The sequence below is a fragment of the Sphaeramia orbicularis genome, chromosome 21 (assembly GCF_902148855.1).
Source record: "Sphaeramia orbicularis chromosome 21, fSphaOr1.1, whole genome shotgun sequence".
Classification (NCBI taxonomy): domain Eukaryota; kingdom Metazoa; phylum Chordata; class Actinopteri; order Kurtiformes; family Apogonidae; genus Sphaeramia; species Sphaeramia orbicularis.
Genome location: NC_043977.1, coordinates 22,663,892 through 22,688,025, shown reverse-complemented (window position 1 = coordinate 22,688,025; position 24,134 = coordinate 22,663,892). Strand labels below are relative to the sequence as shown.

General features: G+C 40.1%; 2 protein-coding genes across 5 annotated transcripts in view; one reads left to right on the top strand and one right to left on the bottom strand.

The window, feature by feature from the left end:
* Positions 1–16,754, top strand: part of LOC115412963 (calcium-binding mitochondrial carrier protein Aralar1) — a 20,924-nt gene extending 4,170 nt beyond the window's left edge. For all 4 annotated transcript variants that reach the window (XM_030125654.1, XM_030125656.1, XM_030125655.1 and 1 more), the window contains 14 exons: positions 655–794; positions 2,458–2,604; positions 2,742–2,880; positions 3,800–3,893; positions 4,366–4,450; positions 5,684–5,765; positions 8,302–8,460; positions 9,454–9,506; positions 9,720–9,800; positions 12,238–12,378; positions 13,945–14,083; positions 15,689–15,847; positions 15,993–16,083; positions 16,165–16,754. In XM_030125654.1, coding sequence (XP_029981514.1) covers positions 655–794; positions 2,458–2,604; positions 2,742–2,880; positions 3,800–3,893; positions 4,366–4,450; positions 5,684–5,765; positions 8,302–8,460; positions 9,454–9,506; positions 9,720–9,800; positions 12,238–12,378; positions 13,945–14,083; positions 15,689–15,847; positions 15,993–16,083; positions 16,165–16,372 — 1,718 coding nt within the window. In that variant the 3' untranslated portion in view covers positions 16,373–16,754. The remainder of the gene's footprint in view (positions 1–654; positions 795–2,457; positions 2,605–2,741; positions 2,881–3,799; positions 3,894–4,365; positions 4,451–5,683; positions 5,766–8,301; positions 8,461–9,453; positions 9,507–9,719; positions 9,801–12,237; positions 12,379–13,944; positions 14,084–15,688; positions 15,848–15,992; positions 16,084–16,164) is intronic.
* dync1i2a (dynein, cytoplasmic 1, intermediate chain 2a) overlaps positions 16,704–24,134 on the bottom strand; it is a 22,459-nt gene continuing 15,028 nt past the window's right edge. The window contains 7 exon segments of the mRNA XM_030125659.1: positions 16,704–17,683; positions 18,316–18,441; positions 18,552–18,692; positions 20,517–20,661; positions 21,658–21,791; positions 22,637–22,750; positions 22,845–22,991. Coding sequence (XP_029981519.1) covers positions 17,570–17,683; positions 18,316–18,441; positions 18,552–18,692; positions 20,517–20,661; positions 21,658–21,791; positions 22,637–22,750; positions 22,845–22,991 — 921 coding nt within the window. The 3' untranslated portion in view covers positions 16,704–17,569.

The window sequence follows — 24,134 nt, the reverse complement described above, 5'->3', positions numbered from 1 at the left end:
GGGTGTCTGAAGACTTTTTCCACTACTGTTTGATTAGTAAAGTGGAGTTCATATAAGTTATAAGCAGTATTTATATTTCCCCTCTTTGTGGTTTAACGGGTGTACTGTACTGCGTATTTGTTAAATTGTGTCATTGAACACTGTTCGTCACAGGTGTTTTTTCCTATTACATATTGTATCTAGTTAATAATGATCCAGCAACAGCAATTTCAATGTAGTATAGTACAGTACATATATCAGCAGCTTGTGTTATTAAAGTCACATCTCAAAGCGAAAAAGCAACATCACATTATAACCAGTTCCATCTGGCAAGAAGCAAAGTGAATCCAGCATTTCATAAACTAAGAGATGTGGAGCTCACAAAGGAGCTGCTGCAATGCTCTTTCTGTGCAATGGGCTTCCATAAAGGTAGATGAAATTGAGAGCAGTGCTTATACAGAGCAGAGCATTTCCTGGATGGACTTGAAACTCTCAAAATGTAAAAATGTGTGGGACTCAAACAGCCTATTCAGCCTCACAGTCCAAATTGACTCTTTCCTCGACTTTAACGAGATTCTCTACAACTGGAATGAGGGTACGAGATGGACATTATGATTGCGTCTTGCATGTTTTTCTCCCCGTCTCTTGTAATTCGCTCATGTTTCGCTGTTACAGAAAATGTACGGGACATCTTCAGCCAGACCACAGTTCATCACCACATTCCCTTCAACTGGGACTGTGAGTTCATCAGGCTACACTTTGGCCATGAACGAAACAAGCACCTCAACTACACGGAGTTCACTCAGTTTCTGCAGGTAAACTTCAGTTTGTGTTAAGGATTAATGTGGTACTTGACAAACTTTAGTTGTGTCTCTTAGAGGAGGTTAGAATTTACTATTAAAATAGCAAACTAATGTGATGTGAATGGATATTAGTGATCTCGTAATACCCCATAATACAGGGAGTTTTAATATTTTGCTATGTAAAATGACAAACTGTGCTCCCTAGGGATTTACTAGGAAAAGTTGTTCAGGCCTAACAAATTGTGTATGTGTTCATAGAAATATACTGTATATACAAAAAAAGCTATACAATAAAAATTAGCTTAGATGAGTTTTTTTGGGTTTACAGTTAACGTCATGATGGTGTTTGGTGAAACTCTAAAAGTTTCAGGTGTCCAGGGCAATCACAACTGTAGGAAAAAAATGTTTCTGTTTCTTTCCATTTACTGCACATTTCAAGTGTGTTTCTGTTTTTCTTTGAGATGGGTCCTAATGATCACCTTCATCCTGTGGTGAGGCATTTATGTCCTGCTGAGGGATGAATGATAATGAAGTAAAGTGAACTAAGTGCGATACACAATCTGAGCAAGAATGCACTTGTGTTTGAGGTTCCATCTTTTTTGTCTTCAGCTGTTCTGGAGGTTTGTGGTAGCCCAGTGAGCCAATATTTCATGTTGTTTTTGCTTTATTGGTTGTCGTTTGCATCTTTCCTAGGCTTCTGTGCTGCAGAACTGCGATCGTAGAGGACCTTGGGTTTGAGTCTAGGGTTGTGGTCTTAGACAGAAACTGGGTGGTCTGAGGGTTAGACATGCTGCGCCCCTCCTGCACTGCAGTGTGGGATCCCTCAGAGCACTTTGTGGTTTATCATACTTGACTTGGACTTCCCACGGGTACACTAAAGATCTCTGTGTATACAGGATTTCACCTAGTATTATCAATATTATTGATTTGCTTTTCTGTCATGTCCAAGTACATTTTTGTTTTGTTGTTGGCAGAGTATTACATAATGTAAACAGACCCCTAAAGAGCACAGGTCCATGTGTAGCTGTGACTTTAATTTAGTCTTGGTTCTGCCACCTTGTGGTAGCCTGACCTAAAACTTCAGTGAGTACAGAGGAGTTAGTAAACTTGGTAAATATAGTTCTTGGAGAGGTCGAAAAAAGTATCATCATAGGTTTTCAACAATATAATCAAGCAAACATTGTGAGAATTAATCTACAGCAACAATCCACTGATTAGGTTATCAGAACCAGAGCGTTAAAATGAAGCAATAGCTGAATATTGCAGTGACGTTACTCAACGATCCTCTGGTTATTTGCTATGTGCTTTGACAGCAGACAGTGACCTAAGGTCAACCTCCCCCTGCATCCCTGTCTGATTGCATGGTTGTCACATTGAATCATCTTCCTGCAGACACACCTGCCGGCTGCCTCACCAAGCGCCCAGCTCGGCTCTGGGATCTTACTTTTCAGGACATGGTTTCCATTAGTCTCCAGAGAGACAGTGGTGATTACAGAAACCAGTGTCTGACACTGTCACATCTGATGACTTTCACATCTGTCCAACACTGATATCATTATACTTAGTTCCTCTGAAGTTCCATTTCACTGCTCACTTGTAATGCAATGCTCCTCATCACAGGAACCCTCTTTGCTTCTTTTGTCATCTAAGCAATCTGCTCTCTGTGTTGCTGTAGGAGTTGCAGTTGGAGCATGCCCGCCAGGCGTTCGCACAAAAAGACAAGAACAAAAGTGGCACCATTACTGCCTTAGACTTCAGTGACATCATGGCCACCATCAGGCACCACATGCTGACTCCATTTGTAGAGGAGAATTTGGTTTCAGTGAGTTGTAGAAAAAGTAATATATATTTTCAAGACGTGCAGTTATTTAGCAGGTCATGAAAGTTTTAAAAAGGAATATAAAAAGATGGAAGTGAAATCGTCCTATAGAGAAGGAATGACTCTGGATCTTTCTGTAGGCTGCAGGAGGCAGCACCTCCCACATGGTGAGCTTCTCCTACTTCAATGCCTTCAACTCCCTCCTCAACAATATGGAACTTATACGCAAGATTTACAGCACCCTCGCTGGCACCTACAGAGACACTCTTGTTACCAAAGGTACTCCTAAGCAAATTGTCCTAATCGCCTCCTGACATGTGCATTTCAGATGTGATATGAAATGTGGCTGTTCGATCATTTTGGACTTTCTTAACAGAATGGTGTCAGTGGAACATTTACTGTAGCACTAAATTATGAAGGTAAATGAAACTTTTTAACCTGATAATCTGATCACCCCTCCTACATGTAGGTCTGTGTAATTGATAGTCATATAGTCACATCTGCTCCTCATTGTGTTTCCCACTGAGATGCAAACTGAACACTCTTCCTCTAATATTTCTCCATGGTTTTCCTCCGTTTAGAAGACTTTGTGCAAATAGTATTTGTAAATAGTTCATATTCCTCCTTTTACCAAAAAATGGGATGGATTTAAGTCAAAGGCTAAGACTTGCATGTGAGCTTTCAGTCTCCAAAAATCATATATAAGTGCGGCACCAAAGGAATCTGAGAAAGAGGGCTGTAAATGTGGCGTTGAAATCTTTATACTTGCCAGGAAAGTCTTTGTGGGCAAAGTCAATAACTTACTCCCTTCCTACCTTCAACAACTGCTATTGGGAAACTTTAGAGAAACAATACCTGATTGTAATGGAGCCTCTCAGCAGGAAACAATAAAAGACTGAATATAATGCTCATATAAAGAAAGAATTAAGCTCCTGAGAGAATACATGCTTGGTTTGTGTGCTTAAGAATAAAGACGAAGAATTGATTTAATAATTTAAAATATTTTTTTCTATTAAATGTCATGTTTTGCAACCAAAACAGACAATGAACAGTTTTTGCAAATACTATTTAACACTAGCCTGCTGTAGAATAAATCTGAAGTAGATAACCCCTCAGCTCTCATAATGTGCTTCTTGTTTGATACGTCTCAAGTCCCATTTGCATGATAATGTTTCCTGTTCCCTTTGTTGCATTGTAGAGGAATTCGTTCATGCTGCCAATAAGTTTGGTCAAATCACTCCAATGGAGATTGACATCCTGTACCAACTCGTTGGTCTGCACTCTCACTCTGGGTAAGATTTAGGTTGTTTTTTTTTACTTTTGTCTATGTGTATTCAAAACATTAAAACAAAACCTTGTTCTTTTGATTCCACTGTGAATAGAATAAACATGTTACAGGGCTGTTTATTGGCTATAAAGATCTATACGAGTTATTTCTCCTACAGTTTAACAGTGGCTCCACTGGCTGATTTACAAGACAAACATAAAACATGGATGCAGACTTTATGATGCGTCAGGCCAGTGGGGAATGTTTGTGTGTCAAACATTTAGTAACAAAACACTTTCATTTACTTGTAAGGCCAAGGGCATTTATCCAGCTTTGTTTGTCTGTTGTTTATATAAGCTGAAATTAAAGTTGCAGTAACTTTGGGTTATATGCCAGTAAAAGGTCTGTGGAAAATCTTACATCACTGGCTGCTGCTTGCAGTAGATGGAGGCTTTTTCCTGGCCTTACTCCCTCACTCCCTGCTGTTGTGTGTTAAGGCGGCTGAACCATGCCGACATAGAGAGGATAGCCCCGCTGGAGGAAGGAGCCATGCCATACCACCTAGCAGAGGCCCAGAGACAGGTAGCCTGATTGACTCCTCTAATACACCTCACATCCTCCTGCCTTTTATCAAAGCCTTTTCCTCGTCTCCATCTGCCTCCTTCTAAGAAAGGACCAAAAAGGGAGACTGTTCAGTGACTGAATTAGCAGAGTGCCCATGTTTTTCTTCCCTTGTGAAGAGCATTACTTAAACACCCAGATAAAAGTACACCAATTATAGTTATAGAAGAGGAATGGATTGTTGCATTGCACCTCTCCATGAAAGGCTCTTCCAATTTTATTCAGTATGGCCGCAGAAACACATCAGCTGCAATCACACATCTGAGAAGCTAATAAGAGCCTTTTATCAGTGTGGAGCTTGAGGAGTTTTAGGAACCTTTAGCAAAGCCTGCTAATGGCAGAAGAAGAGAGGGATTCAAGGTGGATGCTGGAGAACAAAATAGTTCCTGCTTCCACCGGATAACACGGCTCTATATCACGCTGTGGTCAGCACTTTCGGGCCACTCATGCTTCTGGGATTTCTGCTCAGAGGTCTGGAATCTGATTCCTCTGGGGGGAACACTGCGATTCTCAGGCCTACCCTTAGTGGAAGTAGGCTAATTGTTTAAACCCTTTGATCAGGACCTCAATCTTGTTAGCATGCAACCCTCACTGGAAGCATCTGGGAAGAGGAAAAGAGCGATCTGCCCTCCTCCCCTCTCGTCTGGTCTGGGAGAAGTTACTCACCGCCTCAACCTGGGTGCACACATAGTTTAACGGAGTCTCACTCAGGCTGTGTAATATTCATGTAGATACTTATCTGTACATGGAAAAGGCTTGTGGGGTTAATCTGTTCCCTCGCACCACAGTGAAAACAAAGGGGCTCTGCTTTCAACATCAAATAGCAATTCACAGATTAAGCAGATAAGAGAAAAATTATACATTGATGTAAAAATACAAACGCTTTAGCTTGTAGCCTCCCATATGTGGAAGTGTCTGTGGAAAACTTGGCTACAGGTTCACACAGTTATTTACTTTATCCAAAGCTCATCTGTCTGTGACATTTAATCCTGGCTGATGATGAATCAGACATTACACCCAGCCACGATCACATTCCATCAGCTTCCTGCGTTGTTGAGTTCTCCATAGCATTTTTCTTTCTACAATGTATCTGGTTCACTATAGTTTAATAACCAGCCGATACATGGTTACTGTTCTGATCCCCTGTCTTTCTCCAGATTCATTTGACCACTGGTGTCTTTTTCTTCTATACAGCACGGTCACGAAACGTCTCGGCCCGTCTGGCTCCAGGCTGCAGAGTCTGCCTACAGGTTTATGCTGGGCTCAATCGCTGGAGGTGAGTGACATGTCTGCAGCAGAGCCCCCCAACCCGCCGAGGGGTAACCTTAGCCGGACAGACTGGCGCGTTGAGGCCCCGAGGCTGGCCATTGTGCTGTAGGGCGAGGGTCTGTGATGTGAGGCTCCGGCATTGTGCTGCCGTGCCACTGGTGGCTCCAGGCTGTCTTTGCAGTCGGAGCTTTGGAATGACACAAATCTTCCGGAACCGCACTCTCTGGAATCTCTGTCTAATTACACTGGAAGGAACTGATACAAGGAACCTCTGACATAACTGTCCCTCAGATAGGAACAGACCCTCACTCTGTATGTGTGTGTGCATGTTCTCTCCATGAACATGCAAAGACATATCAGTTCTCCTCCACCAGAGACCAGTTCAGGCAGGGTCAGAAATAGATGTATATCACAAAGCATATAGTAAAAGTGTCATGTCTTTGTGGCGGTAATGAGCTGTTTCACACCCTCTGTGCTGAGCGAGCTGTTTGTAAGTTTGCGAGAGGAGTCATTATAGAAACCTTTGATGTTAGACAAGACATTGCAAAAATAGCTGTGAGCAGGATGTCATGCAGCTTGTTGCAGTGCTGCCTCCCCAAACAGGCTCTAATAGAAATCCTAAACTGACCTTAACAGTCTTTTTGCTATTTTTATTCAAACACATCTCTGTTGTTTTGTCAGTGATCATTTTATTATGCAGCCTGTGCCTCAAATGTGTCTGCTGAGTCTCTAATAATAGGGCTGTTCTTATCTGATCTAAGTAAAAAGTGATTTCACAACCCCAAATAAGTCCGGAGAATATGGAAAATGCACAATGAAAAAGAAAGCAGCAAGTTACTTTAGTTGAGCTTCATTGACAACAACATAAGCACAAAATCATGCTTTATGTTGCCAGCTTCATTTTATTTGTAAATAAGTTAAGAAGCTTTATTGTCATCATATTAACACAAGACATCAACATGACGAAATTAAAGGTGCTCTTCAGGTCAGTGCAAATCAACTTAACATTAAAAAAACATATATTTTATCCAAAAAAAGACATAAAAGCAGCTAAGACAAAATAAAAGTGGCTAGACAATAAAAACACACACCTATCAACACAACAAATGTGCTGTACTTTTGAAGTTTTATTTTTCAAAGGGACATTGCATATTAATAAGCACAATATGTGCCAATACACAAGACTATAGCCAAGGCCAATTTCCATCTTTAGTCCCTATATAAAAAAAACCACATGATTTATTCCTCACATTCAGCAAATCAAACAAATATATTTTTGCATTTGTAAATGCTCTACACATTGTTTAATGGGGTAATTGGGATCTGCAGACAGACCAGTCCAACACCCTGACACTGAGACAGACACAGACCATAACAGACACAGGCCTCTGGACTTGTTGCTTATAACAGTCTGGTCTTTTTTGTTTTTGTTTTGACCTGGAGGACTGATTCATCTGAGTACAATCCATGTTTCTACTGATTGATGATTCACCCCAGATGCCTCAGATGCCAAAGAAACCAACAACACTTCTGACACAGTAAAGATCTAATTTGCATTTATGAATCTAAGTACATGTTGTAGTGGTTGACAGAGGTTTGGCACCATGTAGTTCTATCAGTTCTAGATGAATGATGGCTCTTGAGGCGGTGTCGTCTGAGAGTTCATGGTGTTCAGATTAGTTTTGAGCCCTTGCCCTTTAGGCCATGGAATATCTTCAGATTCCTTGAATTTTTTAAAATCTGTTTTACACCGAAGACACTGAATCATCCAAACTCATGATCTTTTCTTAAGGAACATTGTGTTTAAACCTTTCAATAAATAGCTGATCCTCAGCCCATTTTTTTCTCCAATTACAATCACCTGTTCATATCACATGTTTCACATTGTTTTTAATTATTTTAACTCATTACTAACCTACACTGCCGACGTCCCAACTTTTTCTTGGATGTGTTGCAGTCTGAATGTAAGGAATGAATGTACATTTACAAATAAAATGAAACTGACCAGACAATGCATTAAATATGTTATGTTGAGATTCTCTAAAGTTGATTTTAGTTTCACTGATTTCCCTTTTAATATCAGATCAGACCCCCCCCCAATCACCACCAAAATTTAATCATTTGTTACTTGTGGCAGTATCAACATTTCCTGAAAATTTCATCAAAATCCGTCCATAACTTTTTGAGTTATCTTGCTAACAGACAAACAGACAGACAGACAAACCCCAATGAAAACATAACCTCCTTGGCAGAGGTAAAGATGACAGTGTTTCCATGTTCACTGTGGAGCCTCTGAACGTCCAAATGGGTCAAATCTGAGGACCATGAAAAGATGACAAACTGCATTTTACACCAATTATTTACATGTATTGATAGGATTAGTGGTTCATAAGTTATTAAGCATTTTAGATCAGTAGATGTTTTTGGTCGTCAGTGGCTGCTTGGATCTTTATGGGTTAATTGAACAAATCTATTTTCATATAGAAATGTAAATAAATTAGTAAAGAAATGTACATATATTAAAATAACTGTATGTTTTGCAGCAACCGGTGCTACGGCCGTGTACCCCATTGACCTGGTGAAGACCCGCATGCAGAACCAACGCTCTACCGGCTCCTTTGTAGGTGAACTGATGTACAAGAACAGCTTTGACTGTGCGAAAAAAGTGCTGCGTTACGAGGGCTTCTTCGGATTCTACAGAGGTAATCCATAACAGCTTTTATAGTAAGCAAAAAGAGCTGCAGATATTTGTGTAAGCCAACATGTGGTTCTCATGCAGAATAAATTGTGTGATGGGAAAGCATCAGGATTTGTCAGTGTGCTAATATCAGCAGCATGGTTTGCTAATTGATACCAGAAACCTTTGCCCTCCCTGTTCAGCAGTGAATAAAGCAACACCCAGGGGTTGCATGTTCATTATCTCAATACCTAGGAGAGCTCCCTGAGGAAAATTGACCAGCAGAATTCATGTAGTGGCAGTGTCTGATCTACCTCTGCGCAGGTGGTGATAATGGTGCTGAAGGGTTGTGATATACAACACTTTTACCCTCGGGCTGTTCATGTGAAGGAAGTCAAGAGTGCCATCTACTGCCACCTCCACCACTGCAGCTCTTTGTTGCTCTGATCTGCTTCACTCTGCCCTCCTTCCTCCTCTCTTGCACATGATAAGAGGGTGATTGACTTGGAGACAGACACGCTCGGCTGTTTTCTGGCCGCATACCAACACCAGTCACTCAACGGCTCCTTCAGAAGTTTATCTGACTTGATGAAGGACAGACGGTGAAACAGTATGGTGGTTATCGCCACCGTAGCGATACCCCGCTCACCCCCACACCCACCCTCCCTCCACCCTCTCAGCCAATCTTGTCCATGACCACACAGCTCTCTCTGTTCCTCGCCAACAGTGGGATCAGGGCTCAACAATGCTGATCCCATACACACTAGCAGTGTCATATTTTTGGACTTTTTGTTCCATTTCAATAGGACCTTTGTGTTTTGGTGCATCAGATGTATCAGCCACATCTGTAAATATTTATGGGTTTGTTTTACGCACCCAAGAACCCTGCAGCTTATATTGTTCTAGCTGTCAGTGGATGGATTCATTCAACAAAGATAAAAATGTGCATTCATTTCAAGCCAGAGTGTGTCTCTGTCTGTCAGGTATTCTAATGGTATCTATGAATAATATTTTTCAGGTCTCCTCCCGCAGCTCATTGGTGTTGCCCCGGAGAAAGCTATCAAACTCACGGCAAGTCATTCCACTGTGTAGCTCAGGCTGTTCAAAAAGTTCCTCTCACTGATTCACTGTGAATGAAAAACATGCATAGCGCATGGAAGAAATGCACTCTTTGCAATCAGGATGTGACTGCAACCACAAGTTAACATTAATGCCCCGCTATCAAGATTGAGATTGTGTCTCATCTGCCTTTTTTCTTGATATCTTCTTTCTTTTTTTCTTCAGGTGAATGATTTTGTCAGAGACAAGTTCACCACACAAGATGATACCATCCCTTTGGCAGCAGAGATTCTTGCTGGTGGATGTGTAAGCATTACTTTAGTGATCTTTTAAAGTCAGTCTGTAGATGAACTTGAAAACAAGTGCAGGAAAACTTTAAAGACAGGAAAATATACAGAATTGGTGTAGGTAAAGATGTGACTTTTATGCTTTGTTCTGTTACATTGTTTAGTTTATTATTTATTAATTTTTACATCATTTGAACAAATGAAACCTTGGTTGATCATGAGGTGAAATATTTATTAATTTTTTATTCCTGGATACTTACTGTATCTTTTAGTATACAAACATCTCCAAGTCAGAGAGCTTGACAAATGCCTTTCTTAAATCCTCAACTAAAAGATACATTTACTGACTAAAATACTCAGGAACCTGCTGTCCTAAGCTTATGTTCAAGTACTTTCTGGGCTAGATAAGTGATTGAAAACAGGAAAATGTGAAGGACGTTATTGGTGGAGGACAAAGTGGTACATAGTAGATATTAGTGGAGGATGGAAGAAGTTTTTCACTTATACTAAAAAATGTTTTCATCTAAAACGGGAAAGGACAGTGGGATATGAGCTGAGGTAAGGATTCCATTTGAAGATGTATTATCAGCATCTAAAGTGTTCTCTTCACTGTATCTATATTTTTACTCTGTCTCATTGAGATAATATGGTTATATTTTAAAATAAGGATTTGCTGATTTATTAACTGTATGAAAAGTTTGTTATTTCATCCTGTGTTTTAAAGTCTTACATGGGTAACAGTTAACATTCTTTTCCTACTCTACTGAATACTATTTCAGATGTGATTTCTTTTTTTTAAAGAGTTATGGCTCATTTGTGCCTATTTGTGAGATTTTAGGGGTACTGCTGTGGATTTAAGTTGTAATTCCTCCACTGTTCGTCTATACTGGCTGGGCAGTGCTGAACTGAAACATGCAGGCTGTGGAGCAGAGCCTGCAGGTTGCTCACAGAGGGTCTGCAGGGTTGTGACCCCTGTCAGAGTGTAATTGGAGGAAGAGGCCCTGGAGGGTCCTGGATGAAGCTGGGTCTAGCTCAGTGTGATTGAGTTTGACAACGCTATACATAGCTGAGGCCTGGGACACTGCAGGCCCATGGACACAGTGCAGGAACCCACATAGGACAACAAGGATGTTTCCAATATACACTTTTAATTATTTAATGTGTAAAGGATATACACTTTTTTTATAGCTTATTCTACAAAGATTAAAATCCAGTTTTAGCACTTATTATGAACTGAGGTACACGCATTGTATGAAAGTTTTAAGCAAGTTAAAAGTCTGCGTTATCTGAGAAATGGTCCATTAAATTCTTTGATCATGAGAGAGTAACTGAAGATAAAAGCACAGGGATGAGCGCATCAATCTTCAGAGGAACAGATATTCCCCGTCCACTTTGAAAATGGTTAAATGTGCTTTTTTTAGACCTGTGTTCGGATGTTTACAGATAAGACCCCTGCCCCTAATGTCACCAGCAGCCATCCTGGGGCCTGATTAGATTCGGGGAGGGGTGATAAATGTGCCTGAGTCAGAGGGTGCCGTGCCTCGGGGCATCGCCAGAGCCGTCCGGGTGATTCAGCGCTCTCCCCTGGGAATGGGGTGAACCGGGGAAGTGTGCGGGGCGAGGCCAGGCTGGGCCGCTCAACCTTCCACAGGAGGTGCCTGAGGGGCAGGGAGGGGGCAGAGGGCTGGTGCCAGGGTCAGAGCCTCCCAACCATGAGCCGGGGCTTCTCCTCACCCGACGCCTGCTCTGCCCTGACCCCAGTCGTCTTTTATCAATGCCTGCTTTTTCCTCCCCCTGTCAAGGCCGTTCTCTGACAATTTGAAAACAGATCAGGAAAAAAAAGCATCTATTGTGCTGAAGTTTATTGAGATAATTCGAAAACTGCTACAACGGAGAAATGCTTACACATCATTACCATCTTCACCTAAAGGTCGACCCTTAAATACATGGTGGAAAAAAGTGTTTGGACACCCCGTGTTTTTGTGATATATTGCATTCATATTGCAAGAATCACTCTAAAGTCACTGAACTCTACTAAGTATTGTATCTACCAGTTCTCCAAACGCACATGCTCCCTTCTGCTCGTACTCTGTTCTGTTGAGGTTAAAACTGGATGTTTCAGCAAGATAATGAAATACATCCAGGGTGTGACATGTTGAAACTGTCAAGAATTTTGTTTCGGTATTTCTTCTTGTTAACAATCAACTAAAAAGTAATTTGCATTCATTTGTGTCTGTCTGATGCAGCCACACCTTTTCAAACACAAACAAGATTTTTCTGCAAATATTTCATAATATTTAAGATTGTGTAAAACTTTTTTTTTTCCCCTACTGTATAGCATCACTAAATCACAGAAAACATTAGTCCAAACTCTCTGCATCATGACTGACAGCAGCACCAGCAGCAGCATATAAAGCACTCATCAGCTGTTTGCTTTTTCTTATTGCGTCCTGCAGGCTGGTGCTTCCCAGGTGATTTTCACCAATCCTCTGGAGATCGTTAAGATCCGTCTGCAGGTGGCCGGAGAAATCACTACGGGCCCCAGGGTCAGTGCCCTGAATGTTGTGAGAGACCTGGGCTTCTTTGGCCTCTACAAGGTAGGTCAGCACCTCTGAAGCACCATGAGGTCTGCAGCATCAACCTCTGTTAACTGTCATACAAGGGCAGCAAAAGGCGCTCTGATGTCCGGACATACAAAACCAATGACGTTTACTTATTGTTTACTTCACTGTGTAGTTCAGCAGCAGAAGTTTCACATTTTAAATCCAAAGCAAGAAGTAAAAATTACCCATTCTTCACGTATTATTATTATTTTTTTTTATCCCCTCAAAGGTTAAAATTGTAAAATAAATAAAACAGTTTAGCCATTCTAAAGTCACCTATGTATAAAAAAAAAAAGGTAAAACAAGCCTGAAACGAATATAGTATTGAAAAGGACAATGTCTGATGGCAGCAAGAAAAAGAAACGATTTGACAACACATTAAGGGTTTATGAAGCCGTGGAGGTTAAGTGCAGGTACAAAGTAACCCTTGATCAAAAACATGAACAAAGCCTATGTTTTCTTATTGATTGTATGTGTATAATAAGTGTGAATATGTGTGTGATCGTGAATGCATCTGTATCTTGACAATTAAGAGGATTGTATACATAATGAAATTGTAGGACTTGATTTCTGTAAATTAAGTAATGACTAAAATAATTCTTGTACCTAATTCTATAAATTACATCTGGCTTACAAAATGCTGTGTACTGTGTAAATAAAGTTGTCATTCTTCTTAATAGCCCCTTTCAGAGTATATAATTATAGGTTATGTTTGGGCCTGCTGTTGAAGATGCATTAAAATGTAAGTATTATTTTAATACGGTACCCATTTGGCATAGACCTAGTTTTGCCACAGTGTAGTGATAACTAGTTAAATTTAAAACTGCGCTTTATAAGATAGTTGTTTTGTATGATTATTTTATAGATGAATTACAGATGTATTTGCAAATTTACAAGTGCAAATAGATGTCATGAATGTAGTTGAGTGACAGAAATATAAGAATAAAGTAACACAAAATGAAAACACCAAAATATAGTGATGATTTTTTATACTGTACGATATTACATACTCCTTTACCAAAAAAAAAAATGTTTGTATTGTATAATGGATTTCAGAATCTGAATTTTGAACATCAAACAGCGATTTGCTGACTGTTTGCAATTTTCCAAAACAGTGTTTAACATGCAAAAGGTTCTGCGGCCAAGAACCAACAGCAAATTACTGAGGGATTATGCTCTGCTACTGCTCCTTTCCTTTTGTGGGTTTACTTACAGCACAAGTCATGTGTTCATAGTCCATATTTTAATGAGTAGCAGACAGTGTGTGGCTTGTTAAAAAAGCTGACTTCCTCTTGGTTGAAGCAGCCAGCACACTGGGGTCCATGTAGCATTTGTGCGTGATGGATTTCTCTCTGGAGGCCCAGCGCTGCAGCTCTGCCCTGAGGCTCTTTGGCTCCATCATCACACTAAAACCCCCTAGTAGGGTGAATAAGACAGCGCCCAGACCGCATTATCCCCAAGACAACCCCCCACCTCACATCACAGCATCACCACCATGCACATAAATGCTCATATTTAGAGGGATCTTTGTGTGTGTGTGTTTTTTTTTTTGTCTGGTAGGGAGCAAAAGCTTGCTTTCTGCGAGACATTCCCTTCTCTGCCATCTACTTCCCTGTTTATGCCCACACCAAAGAGAGGCTGGCAGATGAGGACGGAAGGCTGGGGGCACTGCAGCTGCTCACAGCTGGAGCCATCGCAGGTAACATCTGGAAAGCGCTGTGTCTCTGGACATTGGATGTGTGGCGCAAGATACTGAAAATTACTAATCAGTTATCATCACTAGTCAGGAAAAGTAACTGCATTATATTTAAAAGTCTCCTCCTAGTCTGCTATTAATGCACACATAACTATATAATTGTAATTGCTATAGTTATCACATTTTACACCCATTATCAGTAGAATGAAAAGTAATTAGTTGTACATTAAACACAATGAACACAGTCTGGTAGATCTGTTACTGCAGCCTCAACAGGTTACAACCCAGACACACACCAGCTCAGACTGCCTGAATTTCCAGCCACTGTCAACTGTCTAACGCTGCTTTATTCTTGGTTTCACTCATTTATCGTGACACTCAAGCCCTCTTAAATGTTGCCAATTGTAAATTTATTTTAAGTAATTAATTACATTTCTATTTCCATGATTACATCCCAGCAACTTGTATTTCTCTACATCTACCCTCCACTTTTTCCAGCATTATAATTACATTTCTATTTCTGCTTTTTCACAATATCTCCCATAAAAAGTAAACTGAGAAACATAACAACAATGCTGGAGACTGTGTGTGCATCATTTGGTTATGCATGAAGATGCAAACATTTTGGGACAGTATTATTCAGATATTAGAGAAAATATTTAACTACAAAATTCCAAGGAATTCTCAGATCGTGTATATTGGACTAACACCTGAAGACACAATTAACCCTTTAAGCGCCAAAGTCACAATATTGCAACAAGCAAGATAACTGAACTAAACAGACAACTTTTTGAAATCTTTATCCAAATTGAATATTTAAAACAAAAAACTGGTGCCTAGAAGGTTAAAAAAAAAGGACATTTACCGCTTCAACATCTAAATCATGACATGGGACTGCTTGAAATATGACCCTCTGAGAACAAAACATTTTCTAGATGTTGTAAGTGAAATATACTGCATGGAAAAGTTAATGTTCAGTCTTAGGAATAATGCAGTGAACAAAGATGGGGGTAAATGGATATAATTTATGGACAGATTGAAGAAATTATCAATGTAGTGGAATGTTACATTCGACATCAGCATTAAAACAGTAATATGTTGTTTTAGAGGGATTTGAGGAGCTAAATTTTTCAACAAGACGGTCAACAAGGCCAACAATCCGCTCTTCTGTTACCATAGTAACAAAGACGTTACGTATAATTAGTCAGTCAGTGCCAGTTGGAGGTTAGTTAGCCTGTGTCTCTTCTAAAAAAAAAAAAAGTTCCCTTTAAAACCTTTGTATGAATCTAGATCCAAATGAAGGGCTTCATGTTTGTCTCGTGTGCTAACTTTCCACCGAAGTTTCACCTGTGCAGTCATCTTTGGTCATCCTGCTGATAGATGAACAGGATTGATCACATAACCTCCTTGGTGGAAACAATAAAAACACATCATTTACTCTGTAGATCCCCGTTTCCATCCATTTAGTGTCAGTGCTCTCTGTATATTGTCACTGTAAAGCTATCCCCATTTCAGGCCCTGCATGATGCTCCTGCTGGGTTAAGTAACTCATGCCTTCTGTGCATAGTGAAAGCGCTTCATTATCATCGCTCTAAACTATCTCCCAAGGTATACCGGCGGCTTCACTTGTGACCCCTGCTGATGTCATCAAGACCAGGCTCCAGGTGGCGGCCCGAGCCGGTCAGACAACATACAATGGAGTCATCGATTGCTTCAGGAAGATCCTTAAGGAGGAAGGTTTCAGAGCGTTTTGGAAGGGCGCAGGAGGTAAATGCACACATATGCACACTCACTGCGCTTTAAGTGGTTTCCTGACTGGGAAATAAGGCTTTTAGTGGCAGCTGTAATTGTCTTGAAGCCGCTGGAGAAATATTAAATCCCACATTGTAATTTTCAAACTATGCTCCATTAGCTCGCGTCTTTAGATCTTCACCACAGTTTGGTGTAACCCTGGTGACCTACGAACTGCTACAGAGATGGTTCTACGTGGACTTTGGAGGACAGTAAGTACTTAAATTTGATTCATACCTCTCATTTATCTATATCATGAAGTGCACCTAGCTTCAGTTGAACTCTCTCCTCAGTCGTCCTGCTGGGTCAGATCCCATTACCAAACCCGCCATCCAGGACCTTCCCTCTGTGACTCCAGACCACGTGGGAGGCTACCATTTAGCTGCTGCAACGTTCGCTGGAGTGGAGAGAAAGTTTGGTCTGCACCTGCCTAAGTTCAAGCCCTCTGGAGAGGTGACAATCAAACCAGCAGAGTCCAAAACAGAGCCACAGCCCTCATAAACCGTTACTGTTTGTGGGCTGCATGCTCCCTGATTCTTAATTTTCCCTCTTTTCATTGCTCCATAATGGTTTTATTGAACCATGCTGAAATGCTTTTGAGCATTGTCTTACTTTAAATGCTGCATGAGTATGGCTTTTTGGTGTTTGCATAGCTTGCACAATTTATTGTACATATTGTACTTCTCTACAGAGGGACATTATGGCATTATGAAAGATTGTTACTGCATTTTTCTGGCGTGCAGAAGCTTTGGTGTGCATGTGTTACATTTCAGAGGATGTACAGATGTTTTCAAAGTGTTTATTTTGAAATCACGACCAGAGTCTTGGGAAATAATTTAAATGTATTTATTGTATTTTATTGAAATAAATCTTTTAAACTGTTTTTCCTACTGTGTCAAAAGTACATTCTCAAATTTGTCACCAAGCTTTGAGATTCTTTAGGAAACTATCCTCGACTTGCATTACAGATCTGGAAATCACTGATCAGTTACAGCATACATGATCATCTTCTTAGGCATAGACGATACTCCCACTAACTCGATCTCGCCAAATGCACTGATTAAGTGGAAACTGGCACATTATAGAAGTACAAATACATTTGGATTCAAGACTTTTTACTACTTTACAAACAAGTGAATGTTGAAGTCATTAAGTCTATGAGAGCAGAGACGGCAACCTGGGCTACAGTTATGAGATGTTTACATTCCTGCGTGTATAAAGAGGTGATTGCTTTACTACAACCTGGACGACATGAAGCACAGCTACAAGTGTTCTTCACGGATTGTAAATTAGTATGTGCAGTGAAGCACCTACCATATTTGGCATTAAAATGTAACTCAAAAGTAAGGCTGATGTTAATATGCGCTAAATAAAGTCAGGACATGCATTTTACAATCAAGTTAAAAATAAACCTTTAAGGCATCTGGTACAAGAAAAGACAACTGTTTTGAGTGTTTGAGTATGGCTTCATATGGAAGTGTCTGTAATTAACAGCCCTGTCACTTAATCAAAGGAAGACTGGTGACGATCCAGCTAACAGAGAAGGAAAAGTCCAAATAAAGTGTTTGCAAAGAAACGTATCCATACGTCTTTCCAGTCTGAACTTCACTGATTCCTCCAGTGTGTGTCCTATCAAAAGGGGCATGGTATTAACAAGTGCATCACTGGTCCCTAAACATCGCATCCATGGCAACAACATCAGGCGGCGAGACGCTGAGCTGCCAGCTCCTCTGCATCATCCCTGTTCTCGTTGATTTCTGCCAGCGTGCGCACAAAACGGGTCCACTCGTCATTCTTTGGAACCGCAATTTGCTGTTGGGAGGGGCAAAACAGCAACGTGATTTACATATACAACAGCCCTTGTATACGTGTTCTGTAAAAGACTGTATTATGGCAGTTATATTTCAATATCTTATGATGGATATGGTATAAAACAATGTATAAAAAAATATTAAAATAGTTTTTATGTTCATTTAATTTACTAAAATCTTGAAAAGTACAGAATATCTTTTTGGAAATAATGCGTGAAAAGGGCTCAGAGCTCAGTAATGTTAATAGATTATTATATGTGCAAATAGGGTGACTCATCTACAAAATAAAACAGTTGATTCTCAACTAATAAGATGTTACAAGCATGTTACAAATACCCACGTTACCATATACTCACATGAAACCTACTGTTTTTGAGGCCAATGGCTAAAATACATACTTGAAGAAAAGGAATTGTTTTAGATTTCCAAAACAAATGCTATTAAAAATAAACCCATTAATGTTACCTACTTATAATTATGTTGTACAGTTAGTCACTGATCACTACAGTGTAAATTACAGTTGGTAAGGACATGAATCATGTCTGAAACAATACGACTACATGTTTGTAAAAATGTTAAGATTACACTTAAATCAGTGATTGAGAGGTGCAAAGCCTCATTGCATCTACTCACCTCTCCAACATCATAGACGCGAACTCGACCGTCTGAGTCTCCCACGGCGATTTCTCTGCCAGAGGGAGCCCATCGCACCCTGTTGAGGGCTGGGTTACCATCTACTGTGATGCTGGCTGTAGGAACCTACAACAATAAGACAGCAGAATGTTGCATGGATTACAGAATAGTTACAGACTCCACAAAAATATGATAAACACATGAACCAGGATATCAAGATGAGATGTGAACGCTACCTCAGTGTCATTGTTGAGGTTCCATAGGTCGAGGTGGCCCACTCCATCCACACAAGCGAATAGAGCAGGGTGAATGGGAGACCACATGACATCGTAAACATAATCTGAGTTGTCTTCAAACGAGTATAGAGGCTTATTGTTCTGCAGAAATGAGAAATTAAAGAGACAAAAAAAAAGATTTCATTTTATTTAATTTCAGTGTGTAATATTTAGCGACATCTAATGGTGCACATTGGACCTCTTTGTCCCCTCTTTCCCCTCCCTTAAACTGGCTGCCAAAAATGCAAAAGTCCTGTTAGAGCCACCTGCTATAAAAAAAAAAAAAAAAAGAAAAAAAGAAAAAAATGAAGTAATGCGGCAAAAACATGGTGACCTGCTGCTTCTGTGGACATAAATGGTTTATCCAAAACGTAACAAACAGTCATATTTTCACTTATATTCCATTTCTGTATTTACATTCCCTTAAGTTCCTGACCTAGTCTTGCATATCAAGATCTGTCCCCACACTGTAGATAGGTCTGGCACCCTCCTCTATCATTCTAGAATAACACTAAATGTTATCTAGGTTGTTTGATTAGTTCTGCAACACTGCATTTGCAAAGTGATGTCAGAGGAGAAGTTCTTTTGGTTGGATGTGTGTAGTTTTAAAATAACTAAAAATGTCAATGTCAGTTTACAAAATGTGGTAAATCATAACTACTTCTTGGTTGGACTAAGACTATTTTCTGTTGTCATTTTCTTCTGTTACACTATGAACTCGCAAACACACACTTGAAATGGCCACCTTTGACAAAAATTTCCATAGTTCAATAAAGCGGCTTGGATATGTTCTTTGTTTTCTTTGGCATGGATGCAGCCATTTTAATTCCATGGTATGGGATCCCTCTCTTTGCAAAGGCAACATCGCTCAATATGCGCTCTTAAGATTAGTTTAAATGAATTAAAAAAGCTGCAAAGTTGTGTCGCCTATTCCAGGATTAAAGACATGTCTCCAGCACTGAATGAAATGTAAAGTTAGAGCTAGCACTGTGTGACTAAAATCTTTACAACCACTGCAACTACTACAAACTGCCCCAGTTTCCAGGTTGTGTCCAGGAGGAGGACGTCAATTTCTTATGAACACACCTTCCATGACCATATGACATGCACACAGAGCCGTCCTCGCTGCCCACTATGACATTGTTGACAACTTCAATTTAGTTCAACATTAAGCGATCAAAGTAGATTTTGAAGACACCTACGCAGAATGATTCAGAGGTGAATAATGTAGATGTTATTCACCTTCCTTTTCCCTTTCATTTAAGATGCAAGAAAGATATGTATCTGCTGTCAGCATTCTTAAAACTGTTCTGTAGTATCTAATTGCCAACAGATACTGTGATGTCAAGTCCAAACAATAACTGCTCCTTAATTTCTCTGACAGTTCCCTCTGGCCAGTCTTTACCTGTGCTTCACCAGAATTACAAAGGATCTGCTTTTATCTGTCTTATGGTATAATGAACATGGCTGTAGGCTCTCATTCTTGTTAAATTACAGGACTGAGTTCTTTTGGTTAAACTTTGGAAAATAATATATGATAAGATAAACATAAGCACAAACACAAATGGGGGGGGGGGACTGATGTCCTACACACAGATGACACTTCTGACCAAAACAATGTATAACATTTTAATTTTATAATAAAGCTTTCCTGTTCTTCTATAATTTTTCACAAATATGAGAAAAACATCTTAGTATTTTGATAAAAAGCCACAAAATTATGAGAATAAAGTCTGCATGAAATTTAATAGAAATTAAGATGTCATGTAGACTCAAATAATACAATGAAACAGTAAGAAAGCGACATATTTATCAAATACAAAAAGGCTCAGCTGGTAATTTTGCTCTCATAATATTAAGCTTTTTTGTACTATCTTTCTTGTAATAGGACTTTTTTCTGAATTGTGGGATAAAAATCATTCACACCTTAGTGCTCCACAGCTTGACCGTCCAATCGAATGAAGAGGTAACAAACAGGTGGGAGAAGTCCAGGGGTCCTGCAGCTGTGTGGCAGTGAATCCCTGTAATGGGCCCGTGGTGGCCCTCAAACATCTCGCTGATACCTGCTTTGCTGTGAAAAACACAGATGAAGTGACAACATATGATTCAGTCAGGCTTGGCCAATGTAATTTTCTAAAACGCATCATTGTTTTGTGACAACCTGCAGTTTAAATAAGGTTGAACATAGTCAGCAGTTACGGATGGAGAGATAATCTGCAGGTTTAACAGTTGGTGTCCATTTTTGAAGACTTTACATCCAGCGTGGGGGAAAGAAACAGACACAGATGAATGACTGCTGGACGTATTCACATTAATCATTTACTTATATCATGTGATTACCAGCAGGGTGGCAAAAGTGTCTGCCACGCTTCAACCACATGTTGCAGAGCTGTTACCCAACTGAGGCTCTGATAATTAACGTAGAGAGGTAAATACTCAGCATGAGTGATGCTTATGCATTATTAACTGCGATGAGAGTATCATACCATTGTAAATGAGGTGGAAAATTATTCCTTCAATTACAGAGGTGATTCTGCTGAGCAAAAACTAGCAGCTATCCCCTCTCTGTGGTGTCTGGGCTTACTGCAGGACAGTTCGACTGGGGCTAACACGCTGCTCAGTGGCAGCTCTGATTTAAGCCACATTTCTCTGCCAGAGGACCAGAGCTGAGCCCAGGTCTCTTAAATGAGAACATTGTGGGATGAACTGCAGTTTTAATTCTCCCTGGGACAACCGACTGTAAACAAACTCTCTCAGCCAGAGAAACATTCTAAAAAAAGAAAAAAAAAGGGCAGGGAAAAAATGATTTGTTTCCCCTGCATGTGTGCCCTGTTTATGTTGAACGACCTTTACAAACACAACTGACAAGCGGAAAAGAAAAACAGGATGACTGGGCAGGAGTGAAACCTCAAACACCGGGAGATCAAGTGTTGGATTTGCGTAGCACTGGGAAGTGAGTGGGTTATATTTATTTGACACACGGTTCTAGGTGGGCCTAACAAACTGCCTCAGTTTCCAGGCTGCGTCCAGGAGGGACGCTGGGGACGTCGGTTTCTTATGAACACACCTTCCATGACGACATGACATGTACACAGAGCCGTCTTCGCTGCCCACCACAAAATTGTTGACATCTCCGAGAGGGAAAGACATGGAGGTGACAGCTACAGCTTTGGACTGTTTGAACACCAGTTCCATGCTGTCCTGTGGAGGGAAGGCAACACAGAACATCTATAACAAGCTCCTCAGGCTTTATGTTAACACACACTGTGCCAAGCACAACCTATAAAAATCACTTGACAGTTTATTAATGCATAATCTAAATTCAACTAGCACATTATAAAAAAACTGAAGTTTGACATTGAGGTCTTGGCAGCACAGATGAAATGACACAGCTAGCAAAGTTAATTTCCTTGAGAGTGAAAAATGAGTTGTAGAAAAAGAAAAAGAGTAAAGTCAGGGGGAAATACCAAACTGGAATGCTAAAATGAAGCAGTCAAGCCAAAATGTTTGACATTTAGCATGAATAGGGGTGGCAGAAATGTGTGAAATGCGAAGACTGAAGGCAAATTATTCAAAATATAAAAACTAAGTTCAACATGTGCATATATGCTTTAATATCAGTGCAGCAGTACATTTTATGGTGAGTATAATCACTTGATGAATTCTTTGAAAAAAAATTATGGTGCACACGTCTGAAAGAGGGCTGCACAATACAGAAAAAAGACCAACACTGCAATAGTTTTAACGAAAACAACTGGTTTCAGTGCATCAAACACAGACCTAGGTGGGTACTATGACAATACTTCTGAAGAGATTTTAGAACAAATGAAAGTTGTCTTAGAAATGATTTACTCTCCGTAAAGATAGTGTGGGCAAAATACCTATTTCTGGTCAACGTTATTACTTCTTATTCTTTGCTGATTTTCAGGTTATGTTTGAGTTAATTGTGTTAATTGTCACTGCATGTCACCACAGTTTGACAATTGGGTGTGATCATGACGCTAAATATAACAATCTATTGCACAAGCTGACTCTGAACACTTTACCTGTGGCTGGGAGAGCATGTCCAGGCTCCAGGAGCACATCTTTCCATCAGTGGAGATGCTAATCAGGTTGTGGGCGTTCTGGGTGCCCACCACATTGACACAATACACTGGGTGCTGCAACAACAACAACAAAGAGAAGCCTTCTTCTTCTGCTCTGTTTGTATGTTGGTCTAAATACAATATGAATAGTTCTGTCTGTATGTTGTACCGTATGTGCTGCTGCTGACAGGGGAGTCCTCTGCACCGGAGTCCTCTTGTTGCTCCTGTTGTCCCACAATACAATCTGCCCTGAGTATGTGCCCCCCACCACGACATTAGGGTGGAACTTGGCAAATGCAGCAGACATGACAGCAGACTGTCAGAAAGAGAGAAAGGACACATTTATGTAGACAGCTCTGCGACAGGTTTCTACTCCTGTACCATCATGTCACATCCTAACACACAGACTCCATGTCCATGTCATACATGTACATCACAACACTTGTTGCACAGAAAACCAACCCTGAGTGTTGACATTTCTGACATCATCAGAAATATCTTAATATTGTAGCTGGTCTGAAATCAAAACAAATAAAAGCTTGAGTTACTAGAGCTGCAACAATATACATCGAGCACACGTTGGTATTGGCTGATGTCTGCTTTTGACTTTACAGACCAATCAACAAATAAGATGACATTCACTGATGGCAGCGGCTGATGTTTATGGGTTGTTGTGCAACTAAAATACATTCTGATAACCTAAACATAGGGTGATGAACAACTGAAAGAGTTTAAAAACAGTTAATTTATTTTTTATAATGACATTTTTTTCCCATGTACCAAAGTTAGAAAAAAATTACACCAGCAAACAAAAAAGAAGACATTGGTATCTGACTGGATTTTACAATCAGTGCATCCCTAGTGATTGTATTTGTACAAACCACTGTTTTCACAATGTTCACTGAACTGTATTAAGTATTTTACACAAACATGAAAAATAGCTAACCACCAGACAGAACAGTATCAAATCATGTCTTGAGACCATTAATCTGAACATGAGGCATGTCAGTACGAATGTGTTATTTTAAGATTCATTTCAAACTTGAAAAGAATTGTTCTTTCCATCGTTCCCAAAAGGCAACCAACCACTTAACTACCCCCCCCCTTTTCATGGATGACAGTGCAGGAAAAACAAACCTCGAGGCTGGTCAAAAGGATTATTCATCTTTATTTATGTCTTACGTTGAGAGACAAGATTTATGGGCTTTACGGCTATAGACTTTGGTTTTTAGTTGGATTACTACAAAAACTGTGACACATGATTCAGGGGAATAAGGAATGTCTTATTGGGAGCAGAATCTGAGGCACAGGGAAAATTTCCTTCACACTTCTGTTCAGTTTTATTCATCAGAGCGATATGCCTGCATCTACATCCGTTCTGGAAGCAACATGTGGTTCTACTCAACTTGTCTTGCTCTCTGAGCCTCGGGCAGGCAGTGTAATAAGGCAGGAGTGAGCA